Raw genomic sequence first — 23,525 nt, 5'->3', positions numbered from 1 at the left:
ATATATTTAGAACCCTCTAAAATCAACTAGTGGGACCTCATTAGGTTTAGTGCTCATGCTTTTTTTTAGAGCTGCAGATTTTGTTTGCTCTGATACGTGCAGTATAGCTCGAACTGCAAAGGGCAGGCAAAGGGCATAGGGCGCTCTACTACGTACGGTACGTCCGACGCGCACTCTATATTGCTCTTATTACTCTTATTGCGTATTGACTTGGAACAAGGATTCTATTGGCAACGTTCGTCGCGTGGACATTACTGCTGCCCTGACGGCCGTGCGCAATTACCCCACGTTAATTGGCGCAGAGTGATGTAGACGACTAGCTCAGTCATCACTAATCGCAGAAATAAAAGATGCATAAAAATTCCATGATTGGACTTAGCTTCACTGCTCCGTTAGTTCACATCTACCTACTGTTTGTGTCAAGTACTTGGACATACATGGAAAGATACGTTCGGAACAAACTGCTGTTAAAAAACCTCGCTAAAACGTTTCCGAGTAAACTTCTCGACAAAGAAATTTATAAAAAGTTGAGTGGAAAACGTATATTTAGAGAAGCTTTTAAAACATTTGTGAATAAACCACTTTTGTCAGTAAGTTTTTAAAACGTTTCAATCCAGAGTTAGACGTTGCTAGATGTTTGGAGTTGTTTGAAGACTTGTTTATAGAACCTATGTGTTTCGTGGGTATGGGATCCACGCTGCTGGCTCTGCGAAGTCTAGCAGACGACCATGCGTGCACTCGACCATCGTTTTGGATGTAGCCAGTGACAACCTGCACCCATAGAGTTTCTTACTATTAACTAGAAGGAAAGCTGGCGCCACTGCATCTGAACTGCAGGAACTGGCACTGCATACTAGCGGCACCGCCACGGCACCACCGCAGAACTTTACAGAACTGGTGCAGCGAGGACAAAGCTTAATTTCCGGGCACCCGACGCGCCTTCAAGCCTCCAGTAAAAAGAAAACCGAAACCGAAACTTGCAAAACACAAATTACAAAAATTTTTCAAAAAATTACGATAATTTTTAAAAAACTTGTATGTAACCTTAACGCAATTTTTTTTGTATGTCAAAGTTATGGCACTTGGATTTTTTTTTCGTTTTTGTACATTGCAGCCAGAATACAAACTATCCAAACCAGGCCGCTGTGTTGAGCCACTACTAGCCGCTACCGTTCTTCCGACTTCGGGTGCTTCGGGCTCCATGCGGAGGACGCTGTGGTGTTGACGGTTTGAACGTTTAACCTTCGTGAACTTATCGGCTCGCTTTGAATTTGCGCTTTCAGGTGTGCACATTCTCTGGAGCAGACTCACGTGTGCTGCGGCCATGTCTCTTATATCGAACTATGCCAAAAGAATGGCGCTGTTGAGTGCGCGCATCTTCGGAGAAGTGTCTCGCCCCACGAACAAAAAGTCGATGCGGGTTGTGCAGCTTTTCAGCGACCTTCCGCATGATCTGAACCCCGAAGTTGTGGCCTGGTATCCGCCGCATCACCAACTGACGACTCTAATGTTTCGCCTCCGGATGCATGGCTTGTACAGAGACGAGCATCAGGACTTCAAAGAAGAAATGAGACGTCTTCGCAGGCTGCGAGGCAAGGGCAGACCGAAAAAGGGAGAAGGAAAGCGAGCCATGTTGGCGAAGAAGTGACGCACTTATTGACTGTTTCGCGTTAGCATTTGTTACGAATATAGTCTTGTTCTGACCCGATTGCCGCCTGTTGTGTATTCGCTTGATTCACATACATTCACGTTTCTAAACGTATCAACGCTTGCGGTCTGATTTTCGCCAAAATAGTGAAGGTCGAGTTTTATCCCGATCATTTGTCGAGCGAAGCTGAAGTTTTTGTCAATGCACAAGGTTTATTAATGTAAGTGTACGTGCAAAGCTGAGTTACTACTGTGTTAAAATGTGCTAAAATACTCGGTTAAAATGTTTCATACAGGCATGCAAGTGAGAGTGGCGCCACTTGACCGCTGCCAGGCAGTGCAGTCAACACTCAACAGAAAGCAGAAGTATGTATGTGAAGCACCCTTGAAAGATAAAGATGTTGCCCTTTCCAGTTGTACAATCGCTGATACGGCAATGAGTTGGCCCCGCGAAGATGTAGCTGCATGGCACGTACTACACGGTCCATATCTGATCCACATGCTGCATATGCCGTCGACGTTCGGATAAATTGTAGAAGGGTGGCAGTGGCTTATAAAATAAAGGGGTGGGCGCCACGCTGCCCAGCCCAACGGATGCAGCGCAGGTGGCCAACGGACGACACTTTCCAAGTATTCCTACGAAACGGCTGCACAGCAAAGCACAAAAACGTCATTTGTCACGTGACAAGAGTTTGACGAGCGTGTAGTGTGGGGCCATTCGCTGGTCGAGTGTTCCTTTCTGCTCATGTAGTTTACCGTGTTTATGGCACAGCCTTCTACAGTTATGGACTAGGCGCTGAAGGTACGACACAGTCTGCAACGATACAATAATTTTGTTTGTTTGTCCTGTTGGGACTAGCTATCTTGTAGGGAAACCAGTAACTTGGTTTGTGGCCCCAACATGGCAACTGTACTCGGACCGGATGCGATACTTGGGAAAAACAAGGGCTTTACAGATGGTAAAACTCCACGACCGCGACCCAACACGCTCTGTGAGTAAAAGCAAAACTTTCGCTATGTAATTTGAGTGCGAACTTGATTAGTAGTTCAAAGCCGTGAAAAGTTTCTCTGTGGCCTGCTATTCGTCGTTATCGGCAGCCCGTCGACACTTGTTGCGTTGTTGATTTTTTTAATTTAATTAATGGGATGTTGCCACCCATGCCCCACGACACGTGCAAGGTAGCCGTATATCAGGTGATGTCAAAGGATGAACCTGATAACATTGATAATTGAGCTTGCTTGTCGTCAACTTCGTTGAGACACCTTAACTGCGGTGCTGAGGGTGAGTGTTGCTTGCGCAATGTGACGCATTTTCAAACTGCAGCATCGTCGTCTCCTAACAGCAGTTTTGGGCCTTTTTGTTTTTCAGAATGGTTACCGTGTATGGTCGTGGCGCGTACAAGAAGTTTGCAAGTAAACAAAACGATTATCTTGTGTTGTCGAACAGATACCAGATGCGAAGTACTGCGTCGGAAGCAAGCCTCATTTCTGTCGAGCGCGTCCCCCCCCCCCCCCCCCCCCCCCCGCCCTTTTTTTTTTACGGGTGGGGATGGCGTCTAGAAGGCTGTAGACGTTTGCCACTTCGGTACATGTCAAGTGATTGCTTAGTCTCAGTATAATTTTCAACGTTCAGGTGACTTGGAAACCGAGGCGCTTCGAGAATGGCAGCTTGGGAACGCTCAGCTGCTGCACTTCTACGAAGCCAACAGGCGCCAGTTGTACGAAATCGATTACGAGAAAGTATCTGCATCTCTGAGCTCCATCGTGGCATCCTGCTTCCCTGGCACGAAATGGAGGTCGTTTGCATGTTCTCTCGGCGTTCCCGAGACTGAGCTTCAGGTGAATGCTCGCATTGAAATCTGTTCTGTTTGCAGCTTTATCTTGTAACTAGCTGCATGGTGATGTTTACAATTTTCTTATTGTTACTGCAGCGCTGTAAGTGACAAAAATGTGATGAAAGAATAAAAAATGAACGTTGCAAGAATATGAATGTAATGCGTATTCGGGTAAACGCAATGCCTGAGTTCTGTTGTGACCTCACTTATTCTGTTGTCCTACAGACGGCTTGCATGTGATGTCACAGGTGCCGTTATGGTGCACCACACATTGCTTCCACCATGCAGATTGTAGCACATGCCAATAAGTGGATAATATTCATTGTGCTGTTGGATTTCAACATGGTGGGATCTATGCCCATGCAAGCGATCTGTAGCGACGTCTGCAGTCTAGCTCACTGAACAGGGCCACCTTACACTGGCAGCTTTTCTTGACATAAAATTCCTGTGCAGATAGCACTGTAGTTGGTTCTCAATATCAGCAGAACATAGTTTAAAGAAAATGGCATTTGGAGCTCAGTGGTCACATAGAAGGCTCTCCAACGCGCACTGCACTGATATACACAGCGCATGGGGGTCTTTTGCATTTCACGTCAACTGGAAGCTGCTCTTAGATGGAGCCAGAATGCAGGTCTGCCCATGGCCTGTGTGATGTAAAAGTTTCCTCGTTCCCCTACACCTCTGTAAAATTACACCATATGCATTTATTTCCTGCTTTTCTGTTGCTCGCTATACTGTAGTTGTGACTGCTGTGTTTTTTCTACTACCAGGGTATAGAGCAACGGGCTGTGGGGGACAAGCTGATGCCCCTCCAGGTTGCATTGCAGCATTTCTACCCTTCCCTGAAGGCATGCTCGAAGCCCTGCAGCCTTGGCCATCTGGCCGATATCTTAAAAGAGCGCGGACGCCTGGACGTGCTCTACAAAATCTTGCCACAAGTAAAAGGTAAAGGAAAATAGCAGTAGGAGTTGTAGTGCTGACTGCAAGTATGCTAGCGCTGCTCAAGACCTAAGCAAGTTTGTGGTGTTTACTGCAGTGGTTGTATTTTTTTAGACTGTCACTTTAGTTTGCTTGATTTGGCTGGAGCAAGTAAGCTGAATGTAGCAAAAAGAAACTTGTAAGCCAGCACACTTCCTCTTTACTATGCTCTGCTGGCACATGGCTATCAGGTAGGCTGACAAGGACCAAGGTTTTCTGAACACCGATCTGCGACAAATTTCTTCTGGAATAGCTAATAGCTCCCTTTACGCAAGCCATGAGCACATCGACCAGGATGTTTAGGACAATACTGCTACTTTTTGAGAATACTGCTACAATTGCTGTTGCAGCTCATTTAATGTACTTAGAGAAGCACTGAGCTACAGACGTAGAATTACACAATTGGTCAGGCACACTAAACACATCGCACTCAATGAAGCAAAGACTGCATAAATGCTGTCGTGCTAGTGAAGGTTACCATCCTGAATGTCAGTTTGTGTATATATACATACTTATAAGTGAAATTATTGCTATGAATGCAATTTTAAAGCTTAGTTATGATTAGTGCGGGCAGTTCAAGCGTAGTTTTGAGGGTCTGAGTTTTTAACTGCTTCCGTAAGTTGAAAGTCTCAAGAGATGGTGGTCAAAACTCCGTTAATACATAGTTGTCGAGGACACAGGAAAAGTTTGCACTGTCTGGTAGAACACCTTAACTGACTACTACAGATGTGCCATTTCGCACTGCCCGAAAGTGAAGAGAAATTCAGGCACAGTAAATTTCTCACATATGCATGTACGACCAGAAGCCAGTCACTTTCAGTTGCCACCGTGACAGCCATGCAGTGTCAACAGCAGTCTAGAAATCTGAAAGCGGGAGCAAGCATGTCCATAAGGCCCATCTTCTTTGTGCTTTGCACTACAGCACACAATGCCAGAAGGCGGCAACACATGCACAACTGAACTCGCGCGCAGTGCAAAGTCACACAGGCTAGGTAGGGTGACGGTGAACGTTAGTGTGACAGTGTCATAGGGCTGGCGACTATATTACTTGGCGGTGTGTTGGCGCGCAAACACTGAAGTGGCTGACGCTTCCTGGGCTCCCTATTTACATGGACATCGCCGCACTCGTCAGAACATGGCCGAAATGGCTGCAGTGTTGTATCTCTGGCGGTGCGCACATTGATGATGCTTTTTGGAAAGGCAGAAAAAATCTTTTCATCACAGCATGGCGTCAGCCGAACTGCCACAAAAAGTACTTATTAACTGGTAGGCATTTCATGAGCCACCACGCCTTAAGCAGTCAACCAGTACATGGGTTTCAGTAGTGGGCAACATGGAGAATTTTCACATACATTCTAACTGCAACTATTTGGTAAGCAGGTACATATTTATGAGGTTTTACTGTGCACTGATAAGCGGTCAACTCACGTAAGTCTTACTAAGGAGTATGATATATCCATTGCTTGCTGGTCGGTTAAAGGCTTTTACACACCATTATCATAACTTGGTTGTAAGTTCTGTTCCTATGTCGGCATGTTAAAAATTCTTCAAGTTGTTTAACTTTAGATCTAATATTTCTGCTGGGATATATTTATAGTAAATAGATGAAATGGTTGTTTTTATTGGCAACTAGAAGTACACAGTATAGTGCAAATGTGTTTATTCAACTCTAAGTGACCATTTCTTTAAAACATTTGGTTCTTCACAACTTCATTTCACGCTTAAATTTTTGAATGGTTCATAGACAGTTTTACAGGACACTTGGAACATATTTCATGAGTTGTTTGCAGCTTCTGCTGAAGTTGGCCTCCAACAGTATAAAATTGTCTTTGCCCCAGACAGCTTCCCAGGACTCTCATCTAAATTATCACAGCACTGACACTTGTCAGTACAGACATGATATTTTTTATTTGCTTTCATGCTGCTTAGATGCAGAAATGCTTGCAGGGAAGACAACGCAACGAACAGCAAAGTGGACGTATGAACTAGCCAGTGTGATCAAGTCAGTGCGCAGCAAAATGTATCAAATTCTTGGTATAGGCCGATTCACATGATGGACCGTCGGTCCGCGGCCCGTGCATGACGCGTTCACATGTAACTACCATGCGAGGCTTGTTGTCGGCCCGCAGACTGGTCAAGCAAAGAATGTCAAGTGGCTATTTCCCAGCAAGATTTAGCGGCAGGCCACGAAGCTTTGTGTGATAGGTCTGGCAGCCCACTCTTTCCAATGTTTGCTGCTGTAAATGTCTCTCTCTGCGACCGATTTTCGTGATGCCGCAGTTAACATGATTAAGCCATAGTTATTCCCCAGTCGTCTACCTCCCCTTGTGATTTCACGATAGGTGCCCAAGGGTACTGATCAGCAGGGAGAGGGAGAGAATTATAGAGGGGTGATTCAGTAGACACTATTGATTGGCTAGAGGGGCTCCTTTCAAGGGGCATTTGCCAATTCATTGTTTAGTTGTATGCGACTAATAGTTGGTTTATTTTTCGGGCTAGGGGTGTGGAGGGGGGAATTTGGAGAAATGGGGTCAGTAGGGCTGAGTTAGCCCATAGCGCATGGACAAAAGCTCATCTCCCTCTCTTTCCTGTTTCCTAGCGTTGCCAATGCTTTAAAGTAGTCTAGTAACTTTGGTTTGCCCAGCGTGTCGTCTGCTTTGTTGGTCCACTGTGTCTGCTTGCCAGCATTGGATCACAGACCAGTTTGTAGTGATGTGTGAACACATGATGCTCAGGCTGTCGACGTGCCACGGACTGACGACCCGTCACGTGAATCGGCCTTATCTGATGCTGATGAAGGCAGGATTCATATAGATACAGTAAAAGCTCATTGATACATTCCCAGTTTTATGCACTCAAAAAATGCCCAATAGAGTTACGTAATTTTTTTTCTGGCGCAATTTCTTGGCTCCTACATTCAAAATTTTGACGAATTCTGGTCTTATAATACAGTTGGCGACCAAACATGCATGTGCAAACATACAAGTGGGCTGAACCTTGGGTTATGCAACATGGAGCTGGAATGCAGCTGCAGTCTCACATTGGTGGCTTCTCAGCAGTGCAAAGGTGCAAAGAGTGGAGGCATAAAAAAAAATTCACTAACACGAGCGGGCCGTTCCAGCTGGGACGCAACATGAAGAGGAGAAACGCAGCTGCTGCTTTGCAGTGCCTAAAGGCTAGACACTAGTGTGCTAACAATTAGCGGGCTGGGTGCAGGGGATGCAGCATGAAGGTAAAGAATAGTGTGATAGTCAGGTGCCATGGTGGCTTCCTAAGGAGGCGAACCATCCAAAAACAACATGCAAGAGATCTGCACCAGTTTCGCCATTGTCATTAGTGAATTGGTTGTGTTGCGAAGTTTCTGCTGTGCTAAGGACAACGCAGATGTGGGCTGAATTCTGCGAGCACTAGATAAAGAGCTACTGAGACCTTGTGCCAAAAAATGCTAATCGACATTTTTATGAACTGAAAGTGTTAATTCCAAGAGTGTACCTCATTCAGAAGTTACATCTGTCAAAATTAGGCATTCGGAGTCATATGCTTTCCCAGATAATACGTTTTCACGCTGTGTTTTCTAAAGAAAAGTATCTACGGTGTTTTTCTGTAGTGCATTCACATGCATCCAGTCAATTTGATGATAAAACCTTTATCAGTTGGCCAGCTCTTGCTATTGGTATTCTATATGTAATGGCAAACTAATTGGATTATCTAAATTTTCTGCATGAGGAAGCATGATTTTTTGTTTTTTTCTGTTTAGGCCGCTCATAAAAACTGAAAATTAAGACCTTGGAAAACCTCAGTCGAATTCAACCATAGTATTTAGCGTGCTTTCCTATTCTCACCAGTGCGAGGGTGCACCTGCTGTTGCGGCTCAGTGGCTCTGGAATTTGGCCACTGATCCCAAGGCCACAGGATTGAGTCCTGGCCAATGTGGCTGCATTTTGATGGAAGCAAAATGCAAAAAAATTGGCGGTGGTTCAGCTCTGGTTAAACCTGAAGTGACACGATAGCTACAGGTGGCCGAGTGAAACTTGCTCAGTTGAATTAGAAAGTCAGTCTTTCGCCGCTCCGTTTCGCTGGGCGTTCCTTCTTCATCTTCGTCCCACTTGACACAGTGCATGCGCACAGCTGTGGCAGCTCGGTTTCGCCGGCAGCAGCAGCTGCTCCGCACCACGTGGCTGGTCACGTGACCAACCAGGTGACGAACCGCGTGATCAGCCACAGCCACTGCGCTGCCGGCAGCTGCTGCGCACCACGTGACAGCGTGGTGGCGCAGCCACGGCATGGCGGTGCCGCTGCCGCCACCCTGAGGGCTCGAAATGCTACCGTAATCTAGCTATCACTACAAAATTGGAGGGGACACTTAAGCTCCGCTTTAATGGTATGACACGATAGCGACATTAATATGTCCCTGAGAGACCCTCGAGTGCTCGAATGCGGCGGCACAAGCTACCCTCGCATGCCGGGCTCGAGAGGCGGCGGGATCTTGCGATATCCCGGACCAGGGACGCGGGCCAAGAAGATGCCAGCATTCACCATCTGCGCCGGCTCATCCTCTCTATTTGCTTAATAAATGTTTGTTATTACTCTCTCTCTCTCGCCATAAATCTCCTGGCACAGTGGTGCAGCGCTTAAGCGATGCGCCAGTGCTGCTCTGATATGGCAGGGTGCTGCCAGTGGTGGGCCGTAATGTAGCTACCGTAATGCTACCGTAATGCTATCGTAATGTAGCTATCGATACAAAATGTCCAAGTGCTCCCTGCAGGGGGGCGCCTGCAGCTTGCAGGCGTTGGTGAGTGGCGACACCACGGGTTACCGAGCATCCGCAGGGACATCCCCGCAGGGGATGATGGTGAATGATGCATCACCACGCACCCGAGCACCCGCGCCTTGCCGTGCGTGGCATCGCCGTGTCCGGGGAAAAGGGGATCCTGGTGGTTGAGCTGATGCCGAGCGTATGGACCTTTAAGTCCCCTCAGCGGAGGCAACACACCACTTTGGCCCCAGCTTCCTGTAGACGGCACCTCCGGCCTGACCCGACCGGGGGAAATCGACCGGGGGAAATCGGCAGTTGCCTTTTCCTGTCCTCCTCTCCATCTTTTACTTTCCTATCTTCTTTCTGACTACTGTCCTGTCTCCTTGTCATTTCCCGTGTTTTTTTTTTTCATTTCTTCATGGGTGGCTAGGGTTAACCATGTGTGGCGAACTACCCTGGGGTTCGTCATATTTGGTTATAGTTGAGGTGTACAGCTGGCGTGGGCAGGACTTGCGTGCAAGTTGCTGTCCCGTCCCCTTGTTGGGCTCCCTGGTGGGTGGCTGGCACCGTGACTAAAAAACACAATTTTTTATGGCTCCCCTCCATTCCCAACCTGATCGCTCTCTAAAAAGAGGGCGGAATGATGAAGATATTTTTCAAAAAAGGAAAGTGTCATTTCCATAATTTCATGTTATTCACAGAAAAGCTGAAGAACAACAAGCAAGACTGATTTCCCCATTCCTGGTAGCAAAGTGCCTGACAGATACCTTGGGCTTTGGGTACAAGGTATCAAAAATGGCTAGTGGCGACTTACTGCTCGAACTACGTGACACCGTCCAGCACTTGAAACTTGCAAACATTGTATCGATAGGGGAGATTCCTGTCTCCATCACGTCACACAGATCTTTGAACACAGTCCGAGGCGTCATATCAGAAATTGATTTTGTTCACCTCTCTGAAAAAGAAGTACTTGAAGGTCTTGCCGACCAAGACGTCATAAATGTTCAGCGGATAAAGATCCGGAAGGATAACAAGGAAATAGATACGAAATGCATGATCCTCACTTTCAACACCAGCACACTACCTGAAAGCATTGAAGTCGGGTACCTGAAAGTAAATGTAAGGCCATATATACCCAACCCACGCAGATGTTTCAATTGCCAGAGGTTCGGCCACGGCTCACAGAGTTGTCGCGGCCGCAAAACTTGCGCGAAATGTTCGTCGAAGGACCACCAGTCAGATGAATGTGTTGCTGCCCCACGGTGCACAAATTGTGAGGGAGGCCATGCTGCATACTCCAGGGCTTGTCCGTCCTGGAAAAAAGAAAAAGAAATAATTACTCTGAAGACCTCTGAAAACATTTCTTTCAAGGAAGCAAGAAGGCGATACGCCAAAATAAATAGAATCTCCTTCACTGCAAAAACAAACTTCGCCGATGTGGTGCGTGGGCACGGCGCATCACACCAGGCTTCGGCACCTGTCCAGGCCGCACGCAGTGGGCCTATGGCAGGGCCATCCGCGCTCCCTGGCGGAGTAGCTGATACTACTCCGCCAACCCCAAAGCAGGCTGTGCAGATCCCGGGTCAGCGGGCCTCAAGACCTCTTCCACAGGTCGAGGTCTAACTCAAAAGTCAGCGTGCATCCTGCACGGTCGTCCAGCGCCTCTGCTGCTGAGGCGCTGGGCACGACCCAGGGCAGCCCCGTGCCGTCCACATCGGACGGACGGCGGAGGTCTTTGGATCGATCAAAAAAATGTGTGGCTCCGAGTCAAGGGGCCAAATCAAATTTAATTTTATCTGCACACACGCGCACAACATTAAGATGGCTTTCATAATACGCTGAACTGCAGAGGTCTCGTAAATAAATATAACAACATAAAAGAAATTTTAAACACAATTTCCCCTATTGCTTTATGTGTGCAGGAAACCAATCTAGGCCCTCAGCACACAAAGGTGCTAAAGAAGTATACTGTCTTCCGCCGTGACCGAGAGGGGGCGAGCAGACTCTCGGGAGGCGTAGGCATCGTGCAACCTGGCGTGGCAGCTAGCGAGATCAAACTCAAAACTAGGTTCGAAGCCGTAGCAGCCAGCGTGGTTGGTTACAAAACCATTACACTTTGTAGCGTATATCTTCAACCACATCTCTAAGTAAGACAGCATGAATTAGAGAACCTTTTACAACAGTTACCGGAGCCATACTTGATAGTTGGCGATTTTAATGCACACTCTTGTTTCTGGGGCAGTGAGAAAACCGATAGCAGAGGTCAGGTTATTGAGGATTTTATACTATCCAACAATATTTGTTATTGAACACCAGTAAACCTATTTATATTGCTCCCCTAGTTCAGGATAAATGAGTGTTTTAGATTTGTCTTCTAGCTCTCCATCAGTTTTTAGCGATTTTAAATGTGATGTCTTAGACAACCCATACGGAAGTGATCATCTCCCTGTTGAAATCTGCCTGTCATCCCCACCATCAGTCACCCAGACAAAACCACGGTGTTGGAAGCTCAATTTAGCAGACTGGCAGCTTTTTAGAACAGCAGCCACGTTAGAAAATATTACGTTAGAAAATCTTAATGTAAATGAAATAAATGAAAAGTTCACAAATTGCATTCTTGCTGCCGCACACTTGGCTATCCCCCAATCTTCAGGAATAGTACAACGCAACCATAAAATGTGGTAGACACGAGATTGCAAAGAAGCAAAAAAACAACGAAATAAAGCTTGGGGTATATATCGCCGATACCCCACACAAGAGAACCTTATAAACTTTAAAAAAGCAAGAGCAAAAACGCAGTACATACGTCGAAATGCCGAAAAATGATCCTGGCAGCGTTTCATTTCCTCGATAAACAGCCAAGTCTCTTCGAAAAAAATGTGGGAGGCAGTACACAAAATGGATGGTCGCTACTCTCCAGTCATAGTTCTTCTTACAGCCCCTGGTGTACAGACAAATATAAAAGAACAAGCAGACATATCAGGTGAACATTTTTCCACTGTATCTAGTTCCTCTAAATATACAGAATCATTTTTAAAATATAAAAACGCAGCCGAAAAAGAAAGACTGCCGATAATGGGCAGTGCTCACGAAGCATATAATAGCCCATTTACACTGCAAGAAATTAACAGTGTACTTACTTCCGGTAAACAAACTGCACCAGGACCAGATGAAGTCCATTACAAAATGCTTGCCCACCTGTCCGAACACGCTGTAGACTCGCTTCTGAAATTTTTTAACAAAATATGGTTATCAGGAGAGATTCCAGAGGCATGGAAAAAAGCCATTATTGTACCGTTGTTGAAGGCGGGAAAAGTACCTACCTCCCCTGGCAATTACAGGCCTATAGCCCTAACAAGCGAACTTTCCAAGTCCTTCGAAAGCGTCCTTAACATTAGATTAACGTTTATATTACAATCCCGTGATCTCCTTGACATCCATCAGTGTGGGTTTAAAAAGGCGTGCTCTACAACCGACCATCTAGTCCGCCTAGAGAACACAGTCCAAGAAGCATTTATACACAAGCAACACTGCCTTGCAGTCTTTTTCGATTTAGAGAAAGCCTATGACACCACATGGAGGTTTGGCATACTGCGGGACCTTGGAGACCTCGTTATCCGTGATAGAATGCTGAAATGCTTGAGTGACTTTTTGACCAACCGTTCATTTCAAGTACGTTTGGGTGTCACTCTTTCTAAGAATTTCATTCAAGAGAACGGCGTGCCTCAGGGGTGCATTTTAAGCACCACGCTTTTTATAGTAAAAATGAATTCCCTAGCACAAATAATTCCAAAGTCTATCATGTATTTTGTCTACGTCGGAGATCTCCCGATTGCTTGCGTATCCTCTAGCGGTACATCGTATGAGAGGCAAATACAGATGACAGTAAATAAACTAACAACATGGGCAGACAAGAACGGTTTCAAGTTTTCTACGCAAAAGTCAGTGGCTGTTCTTTTTTCGCTTAGAAGAGGTCTGCACACTGATCCCTCCCTGTATTTAAATGAAGTCGCACTACCAATTAAAGATGAGCACAAATTTCTAGGAATAACTTATGACAAAAAGCTCACATTCCTACCACACATAAACATACTCAAAAAGAAAGCTTCTAAATCTCTGAATATATTAAAAGTACTTTCACGAAAACATTGGGGTTCCAATAGGACTTGTCTTTTACAGATTCATCGCTCTGTAGTGCGTTCTACATTAGATTACGGATGCATAGTTTATGGATCAGCGGGGCAATCGTACCTTAAACGGCTAGACCCAGTACACAATTTAGGCTTGCGTCTTTCCACCGGTGCATACAGGACGTCACCGATAAACAGTCTTTATGTGGAAACCAACGAACCATCACTTACAGAGAGAAGAACCATGCTCACATGCTCGTACGTTTTAAAAATCCGTTCACTACCTAAACATATCTGTCACCAAATAGTCACAAAGTGCCCATCTAGAACACTATTTAACAACAAACCATTAGCTATAAGGCCACTTCTCCTGCGTTTTGAAGATAAGTGCAAAAACCTCGGCGTAATGGATGCATTACCTGGCGTTGCTCGAAGACGTGGTCCACTGCCTCCATGGTTCAATTTTCCTGCAATCTGTGACCTCACTCTTGCACATTTCCATAAAAAGCGAACTCCACAGCAACATATAATACAAGAATTCTGTGCCCTTGAAGAAAAATACAGTAGTTTTACAGAATTTTATACTGATGGATCAAAAACAGATAGTTGCGTAGGAAGCGCAGTGGTGCGAGGGAATTCGGAGTAAATAGTAAGACTACCACAGTGTTCCTCCATCTTTACCGCGGAGTGCTACACAGTATGTATGGCCATAGAAAAAATACTAAGTGAGAACCTCAAAAATGCTATTATTTACACAGACTCCTTAAGTGTACTAAGAGCTCTCCATTCTAAATATGCAAGCCCCTCTGCTTGGTGACATCATACGCAACATAGTAATTGCCACAGCTCAAGGACAAAATATAAAACTGTGCTGGGTCCCGAGTCATGTGGGAATAAAAGGCAATGAGAGAGCAGATGTGTATGCTGCTAGAGCTCGTGGCAAGGAAATAAAGAAAGTAAATATGCCGTTTAATGATTGCATGAAATTAGTAGCAAGGAAACTAAGAAAAAAATGGCAGTCGGCTTGGAACAATGAGGTCAAAAATAAACTACACTTGGTAAAACCAGTTTTAGGTGAATTAAGTCGTGTGTGCACCAAGAACGTTTCAAGGAAGTGATCTTATGCCGTCTCCGAATAGGCCACACGCACCTTACGCACAACTTCCTACTAACAAAACAAGACAAACCTGTTTGCCAAGAATGCGGAGATGAACTCACGGTTAACCACATTTTATTCTCTTGTGTGGAACTGGAAGAACTATGAAAAACGTATTTTACTGAATTTTATAATAAATGCATTCCTTTTCATCCCGCACTGCTTTTAGGAGATGATGCAATCGTTGATATATCATGTGTTTTTAGCTTTCTTAACAAAACGGGGTTTCTCAAGAGACTAAATTTTTTACCCACTGGTTTGTTTGAATTTTAGTACACCTCAGCCACCCTCTCATGCCTGAGAAGAAAGCTGACGCTTTTATTTTAATTGGTTGGGAGCCTCAATATCCTTCCGCAGCCAAGGAAAGCTACTGAGGTTACCCGGCCCTCTTTAAAGCTTTTATTTGTAGCCATTTATAAAATTTGTGGATGTGTTCACTGGGTAATATTAATGTTTGAGGGCCTCTAGAGCAGGGATGATTCTTACATTTCTATAATATTCAACAAAAGACTTTTCCTATACCTTGTTCTTGGCACATGATGGCCTCAGTTGCCTATGTGCCATGAAACACAACACAATAACACAAAAATGTCCAAGTGCTGTGCAATGTCAGCACACATTAAGGAGCTCCAGGCGTTGTAAAATAATTGGGAGCACTCTACTACTCTATCCTGAAGCGACACAAGTGGTACAAGGGACGTAAAACCCCTTATACCACACCATATATTACAATACTGTACTGTACCGTGTCAGTGAGAGGGTTTATCATCAAAAATTTGACAGCACCGATGAAAAGAGCAGCCCCGCGTTCTCATATATGACATATATTAATGCAATAGCGTTTAGGCTGTCATCATGCAATTTCCGGTTTCTCCGCTACAAAATTCTCTGACTGGTCAATTGGGCAATGACATCAGGGTCACATGACTCCAAAGGAACCAGTCAGAGAACATCGCCTAATTCGCAGTTCCAAATGGTTGGTCAAGAAAGGTCACGTGACTTTGCAACATTACAACCTGGCCACCATCATAGGGCACCACCAAGTTTGCAAATCTGAGGACCCCCAAAATTTGTAAGTAGGGGCACACCAAAATGGATTGAGATGGATTAGCAGGGCTAAGTTACTGGATTAAGAGAGGTTAGTTGGCCAGATTAGGATAATCTCGTATGATAATCCAGCCTGGCCACCATGGCAGGTGGCAGTGAAATTCAGATAAATTCAATCCAGCCTTAAGGCGGATTCACACTGGCGAGTCGCAAATGTCACGTGACCAGTTTCGGTCAGTTAGTTACTGTTTCCGAAGCACTACGAAAGCGGGGAGGCAGCATAACAAATCGATTTAATTATGTTGAGTGACCTCCGCGACTCGCCAGTGTGAATTCTGTCTTTGCAGGAGCTCGGAAAGAGCAACCTGGTTCTCATAAGCCCCATCAGTGGCTGTGCCTAAAACAGCCACCTGCCTTGGCAGTTGCAAAGCTTTTAACCACTACACCACTGCGCCAGTAGTGGTATGAGGACTCCTTGCAATCTGTGAATATGATTAAGAGGGTCGTGACATCATCAACACCAAGTGGCCACCTGTGGACAAATCATAGGGCACCACCAGGTTTGCAAATCTGAGGACCCCCAAAATTTGCAAGTAGGCTCACCCCAAAAAATGAATTATGGTGGATTAGCAGGGATTAGTTACTCTATTAAGGTGGATTAGTTGGTCAGGTTAGGATAATCGCATATGATAATCTAATTGATGGTACTATAAAATTCTAGGAGGTCATGATTCATGCATGCCATATACGGGCAATGGAATCAGTTCCAAGCAAAGGTTTGGCAGAAAATTCGTGAGAACAACACTACACACTCATTGTGGACACCACAGCAGGCAGCATCAATTCTCACATTTTCCTTTCAAGAATGTAGTTAAGAAGGTCCCCAAATTTGTTTTAAAACTTTAGAATATACAGTTAGCCTATTGAGGCTTCTGATAAGCCGAATAAGATCACAAGGATATGTGCCTGGTCACAGGAACGTATTAAGCTTACATTGCCTCTTTCTTTCTAGGATTTCTCAAGGAACCCCCTTATGGCACACGCTGTTATGAAAGAAGGCTTCACCAGAAGATTGAAGATGTGGCAACCACTCTTTCATCCACTGACTCTGGAGTCTACACCCTGGATTCGGGAATGTGCCTCAGTGAGGTCGGCTTACAAAGTGGTGCTCTTACAGATTCCACTGCTCGAAAGACAGCACAGCCTCTCCCACCCACGGCAAGAAATCAAGGCGGTATTCCTGAAATATTTTCTCCTGAATCGAACAACCCTGTTGTGCCTCCAAGTGAGTTCAGCTCCATTACAAGCTACATTATGTTTTTAAGCGGAGACAGTCTTAAAAATGGAAATATTTTTAACTAGAGGTAACATACTGAAATTGTGTGTGTGTGTGTGTATTTCTCCTTCTGTTTTCAAAAATATAATTAATTTTAGTATATCTTAATCAGTTCTCATATTATGGGAAAACAGTTAACCCAAAATGTAACTGACTAAAGTGTAATGAAGTATTTCAGTTTTCATAACTTCGTGTGCATAGAACACCATGCATTTTTATCCTCAGTATAACGAAGTAGATTTTGGCACACTTTTAATATAACGAAGTTTCATTGCTGGCCGGAAACGAACATGCAGAAAAATTGTATCATGGGCATGAATTGTTTAGCTGAGCACATGCCAAAGGGCGTATCAGTGCGCATACGTAATATGGGCACCGCATGGCTCTCACATGCAGAGCACATAGGGAGACGCAAATACAACCACGATCATTGTGGTGAGTGCGCCACCGACTGTGCCATCTTGGGCAGTACGGGCGAGGTTCGCACGAGCATCTGTGCAGCCTTGGCAGCCTGCCAGGCCAGCCCGTAGTACTCGCTATCTCGCCCAAAATTGGTGCCGAATGTGACATGCTGCTTCTGCTCGAAGAGCAGTGAGCCGCATTTATCGAGTTTACAGACACCCAAAGCTTGCTAAAACGACTGGAAGATCAGTGCCGTTGGCTCACCCGTTCAAGCCGTCACGCGCCTCACACCCCACAACCTCACTTCTCACTCGGATGTGCGCGTATGTGCAAAAAGACATGCACTTGCACTTATGGCGGAAAACGAGGAATGGGGTGGGCCTGATTTCATTTCATTCGCTGGGTGATTGAAGGACACTCTTCTCGCTCTAGCCAACATGGAGAAAGAGGGGAATGGGAGTGAGAGAGGGAGGGACGAGGCAGATGGCGTGGCTTCTCGCAAGGCCGCCGCCAACGGCCATGAGGTCACAGCGATGGCAGTGGCGGAATGCGTCGTCGTGTCGGCAGTGTCGGAGCACTTACAAGAGCATGGTGATGACAGTAAAACCAAAAGTCAAAACGAGTGCGTCGTTGCCGTCACCCATGAGGTGGTTGGCGCTATAGACTTGTTGAGGCGGCTCGCGAGCTTGCAACATAAGCAAGACGCGTGAAACGCCATTGCTGCTTGCTAAGAAAGGGCAAAAGTAAAGGAGCACTTAAATCGCATATGAAGGCTTTTCCTGTGAGTTATCCACAGCGCATTTTTATTTGGTGGTTTTTTAATTATAGCATGCTAGGAGACGAATTTTGATGTAGCAAAATTTCAGTATTAAGAAGTATACTGCCGATTTTACTGACTTTGTTAAATCGAAGTTTAACTGTATAACTGAAGCTTAAAGGTAATTTCTTACGAGTCGTTAAGACACTTTCTCTCAATAGCTTTTGGTTCCGATTGGAATGCAGCTGTAGCCAGATACCTGCCATGCGGACTTATGCTATCTATATTGTTATTGAGATACGTCATATAAAAGTGTTCAATTTGTCGAAGCACGATAATTATGAAATGTAATTGGTGACATTATTGTTCACAAAGTTTAGTACGTTGAACTGAGCTACAAATATATAGCATAGTTCTATATTTCAGTTTTTTTAATTCAACAGTACTATAAGCTTAATTGAAATAGCGCCACAAAAACGTAATGAAAACTTCCGTAAGGTTAGTCATGTTGACAAAAAACACAAAGTGGGAAAAATCTCATGTGAAGTGCGCATGCCAGCCATTCGGAGGTCATTGTAGAGGTCTTAGAAAACGGCGGAATACCGACATTCTGAGAGAACTTCACAATAGTGAGTAATACCGGGATGTAGGGAAGAGCGCCTGTTTTTGAACAAGAGCAGAATGGCGTCCATCGAAGATGCGGTTTCGAGTAGCTACGGGTGCGAAGTTCAGCCATATTTTGCTCCAAAATCGCCATTTCAATGCTTCGGAGGCATCAAATATATCATATCTTTTGGTAGCTGGAGGTCAAATTAGACCTTGAAACTTGGTAGGTAAGTACTTTAGAGGATATTGAATCCGAATATGCTATTTTTATAAAATTTAAATTTTCATATTTTTTTCCCATTTCAAGACCAACACCTCCACTTAAGGGGAACACGGCTTTCAGCTAGAATTTTTTATTTCTTGATGTCTTTACATGAAACATTTTGTGCATACTAGAAATATATATTAGATACTTTTAGTAGAGCGTACGCAGACATACACTAAGGCATAGCGGCCTTCGTACTGCGCATTCGCCAAACGCTATTTCAAATTGAGGTTTTACGTACATTTGCGTTACGTATGCTGTTTCTCGAATTTAGCGTGCGTGCTTAAACTAGGAAAAATAGCGTTGTAAACATGGTGGCGCCCACCCGCTTCGGAGAGAATTTGTCACTGTTATTGGGTGTTTAGGCATATTCATTGCCTTTAAATAGTACACGTGATATTCACTTTGCCTCCTCTCACCGTCAGCAAAACGAATGAGGGATAAATATGCCCTATTTTCGATTCTATGTGACGACTCCGCTGTTCTTAACCCTAACAAGACACCGCGCACTGTGGATTGCCTTGATTTGGATTTTTACGCCAAGGTAGTCATAGCCTTGCCAAATGTAGTCGTTTCAGTGGTAGGCAGAAGTGTCCGAAAGAATTGAACATCACATTATTAAAAACCTTCTCGGTTCAGTTGCCTAAAAGAAATTAACTAACTGGCCATGGAACTGGCTATCTACGCAATAAGACTTGGATTACCTTGCCTAAGTGTGAAAATGTGTCGCAAAATATTTTCACATTTTAACACCAGATGGCGCCACAGCGGCATGCGCTAAATGCTTACATATAACGTACGTAAACACTGATGCGCTATACTAAAGGTCTCTATTATGACTACTCTTGTGAAATTCCACCGTTATATTGCAAAAAAAATTGTTTTCTAGTTAGTATTTGTTCCCTGAATCTTGTGAAAAGGTTTACATTTAGGAAATGTGACAAAGCTGTTCGAACATTCACTGCATTCCTACTAGCATGCTACATGTCAGGATATTATAATTTATTTTTTTTTGCAAAGCACAAATTTTGAACATATTTTTTCGATGCAGTATCTGTTGACGTATCTAGAATGGGAAGAAAATTTTTTACAAGAATTTTAAATTTCACAGATTTGAAAAGCAAAAAATGTTATGACCTGCACTATAGACTGTGTCAAAACAATTACACAATCATGAAGAAATCTGCTCCGCATGGTGCGTATCTAGACAGAAAACCATAAAGGAGGAAAAGTGCCCATATTTCGAGCATTTCCCTGCAGTTTACAGCCTTCCCGGTCGATTTCAGCAATGAAACTCGGGACTGTTTAAAAAATAAAGCATACCAGCGGACATAGCAATTGTCAGAAATCAATTTTTTTGGTAATTTTTGGGATTTAAAAGCCATGTCCTTCTTAAACTTTGTTTGGAGGCCCAGTTTATTAGAAGTCATGCTACTCCCATGAAAATCAAGTGCGTTTCATTGGTAATTCGAACACATCAGCGTATGGACCACTTCAGCTCCACAGCCGACGTGCCGCCGAGCCAACAGTGCAGCAACTTGGCTCTGGCCCTGTAGCAACTATCGCAACCAGTCATGCGACTGTCTTTAGTTTTCAGTTGTTCAATGCTGCTAAAGCCAGTGCACCTGCCATTTTTTTTTTTTTTTTGCTATGACCATTTGCCATTAACTCACACTGTTCATCACTAGCCATGTTCTTGCTGACCTGCATGTACCACACATTTTCCATATGCTTGTTATTGCGGTTTTAGTAACAGTGGGGAAGCGTCAGCTGATTGGCACCAAGATGGTGCCGGTGCACATCACAGGCCACTACAAAGATGTCACTTGCCCTTAGCGCTGCTTACGCAAAAAAAAATGGTAGGGTTTTAATGTAGTTAAATCGAGTAGGACGTGCAAAAGCACTTAAGGCTACACCACTTCAAAGGCAATCACGTTCAAGATCGGCAGCTGCACAAAGGAAGTGGGTGGGGGAGTGCCGGTCTCACGCATAAACAGAGCAGCTGCTCAAAGCTTCCGCCACTCTGTCAAAGGTTAAGGCTTCACACATACCCATGGTTTTTCAGCTTCGCTAGTGAAGTACATAGTGCTTTTCATGCTAGAAGGCCTATTTTATGCTGGCGTGTTTCCGCCATGGTTACCTATGCTACATAGTGCATCCACCCCTTGTTGATCAGACAGACCCCTTGGGAATACAAGCTCCACATAACTTGAGCAGATTTTTGGTCTCCATTGCATTCAAATTATCAAGCTTCAACAGGTGTAACAAGTTTTACAAATCAGTGTGGAGCAACTTTATTGTATTCGAAGGTGAAGATGTATGTTTAGCTAATTGACCTTGTGCAAGATTACATGTTTTATTGCTAGATTCAAGCTTGGGTACTGTAAATACACGTAAATACACTGTCAAAACTGGAGATAACCCGCAACAGTAAAAGCATAAAGAGACTGAGAAGACATTGTTGGCAGGCATAAGTAGTGCCATTAATAAACAGAACACTGGTAACAGTCCACTTTTTTCACACGCCGCTCTGCACATGCGTGCACCTCCTCCTCCAATTCCACTGGTTGAAAACCAACTACCAACTCCTACTGCACATGCGCAGTTCATGTTAGTGAGAGGCACAAGCGACAGATGGCAGTAGCTTTCACACATACACTTGCCACTTCTCAGAGGGCGCCACATCTTGTGAAAAAGGCTGATTGGGGAGCACCTGGGTGAGAGCTCAACTTTGATGATAAGGGGCTACAGGGAGGAGCTCATTGTATGAAGAGGTTGTCTTAGCTGTCAGCAGAGTTAAGACACATTATCCACAATGAAGAGCGAGAAAGATCCTCTAGTTTTCAAAAAAGAATATAAGAAGTCATGAATGTGTTTGAGGAGAGTAGTGTGTGAGACGAGCGGCATGTGTTCTTTTGGGCACGAGGTACCTAAAAAGTAGTTTCATTGGAAACTGTGCACGGAGTACAGTAGAAAGACTCCAATGGTGGCTGTGAAAATGTTTTGTTGACACGTTCAGGAGCGAGAGATCACATGGTCAGGGTCACTATACAAAATAGGCGGTCAGTCCAGATCATGTGGTTTATAGCTGACCTCTGTTGGTACACATCAGTGAATTTTTCAAGAATTAGTATGGTTTGATAAAGTGCTGCTAGCATTGTGACACATTAAAAGCCTGAAATTTTGAGCACATGGTCTGTCTGAATCGAAACATTGCTATACCACACATCTGAGGCAGAGCCAGAGGGAAGCAGACATTTTTATGGAAAAGTCAAAAGTGCAGCATTTGGCTTCCACAGTTTCATGACAAAATTTTCCAGTCAAAGTAAACAGTATTTGACTTATCGCGGTATGTGCAAGGGTGTGGCTATTCACAATTTGCCTGGATTGTTGAGGTTATTAGGTCGTATGAATTATAAACTCTGCCAGGCAAATGGCCATGATGGAAAAGAGATGGATTTATTGGGGAAGAAAGGCAGGGAGGTTAGCAAATAAAGATAGATGAAAGGGGGGGGGGGGGGGGGGGTGCATTGCAGTATCCATATTCAGCTGTAGGTGGTGGTTGAGATCCTGTGTGGTAAGGCGCCGTGGCTATGACTGTTGGTTTGGATTTTTTGGGGGTAGAAGGGTAGCCAAAATTGAACCCTGTGGGCTCTACACCATGTGCGGACTGTATACTAGAAATTGCAGCATATGAATGCATGCTAATGATGGTGGTGATGGTTCTTCTTGCTGAAACGTTCTTGTACACAAAGGTAAACTTGCCACTTTGTTTCGTGGGGCAGGTTTTGCAGGCCAGAAGGATACTGACTTGTCTCCTAGTACCAACAGACATGACTTGAATGCAGAGTCTGACTGTGTGTCACTGCTAGATAGGATACTGCCAAAGGTAACCGTCACTATTTTTTCAATGCATTGCTTTTTTCCTGCCACAGCTTAAAGGAGCACTATTTCTTTAAGTTATTGGTCAAGTTTGATCTTCCTATATTGCAGACTTTGAGGCCTTGAAAGCTCCTAGCAGCTCCTAGCCCCTGAAACGTCCAGGATGTTTTTGCAAAAATGCTAAAACAAATGGAACGTGGTTGACAAAATATTTTACAAAGAGACAGTCATGAATATCCAGCTGGAAACATCATTTTGTAATGTAACATGAAAGATTTTATTCTAAAGTCACCTTGACCTTTTGGTGGTAATCATACATGTTTATTTGATGTATTTGCTGGTTTATCACGATCTAGAGCAGGTGCCTGAATTGATCCAATCTGGCGGCATTACGGAGTACTGCTCTTGGAGTCAGCGCGGATAGAATGATGCTTTATTAACCCTTTCAGGCCCAATGATTTCATCTGGAATCACCAGATTTAGATGTCACCAGTCTTGAATTGAGCAAGAAAGTTCTGCTATTTTTGCAGTAGTTCCGACATTTAGCAAATCGCCAATGTGTGCTTTCGGCCTTTCACCTGACCGACATATGCTAGTAGATAGGAGAAGGACATAGAAACTGCCTACGGCTTACTGTTGCCAGTGCCTGGTGCCATGTCCTCTCCTGTACCGTGTAGACGAAAGAAAACCGTTATTGTTTTTCTCTAATCATCTGGAAGCGTACAAGT

The 23,525-nt window shown here is 44.5% G+C and overlaps 1 protein-coding gene across 3 annotated transcripts in view; it reads left to right on the top strand.

Annotated features, from left to right (window-relative positions):
* Positions 1-2,139: 2,139 nt before the first annotated feature.
* Positions 2,140-23,525, top strand: part of LOC144129320 (uncharacterized) — a 38,642-nt gene continuing 17,256 nt past the window's right edge. Inside the window, exons 1-6 of one of the 3 annotated variants that reach the window (XM_077663364.1) lie at positions 2,140-2,639; positions 3,017-3,060; positions 3,281-3,486; positions 4,253-4,427; positions 16,562-16,834; positions 22,701-22,804. In XM_077663364.1, the coding sequence (XP_077519490.1) occupies positions 3,018-3,060; positions 3,281-3,486; positions 4,253-4,427; positions 16,562-16,834; positions 22,701-22,804 (801 nt within the window). In that variant the 5' untranslated portion in view covers positions 2,140-2,639; position 3,017. Of the gene's footprint in view, positions 2,930-3,016; positions 3,061-3,280; positions 3,487-4,252; positions 4,428-16,561; positions 16,835-22,700; positions 22,805-23,525 lie in introns of all 3 variants that reach the window. The other 2 variants (XM_077663365.1, XM_077663363.1) reach the window with 2 other exon arrangements.

Source organism: Amblyomma americanum, chromosome 4 (genome assembly GCF_052857255.1).
Source record: "Amblyomma americanum isolate KBUSLIRL-KWMA chromosome 4, ASM5285725v1, whole genome shotgun sequence".
Lineage (NCBI taxonomy): Eukaryota > Metazoa > Arthropoda > Arachnida > Ixodida > Ixodidae > Amblyomma > Amblyomma americanum.
The sequence above is the reverse complement of the archived record's forward strand: the minus strand, read 5'-3'. Positions and strand labels throughout refer to the sequence as shown.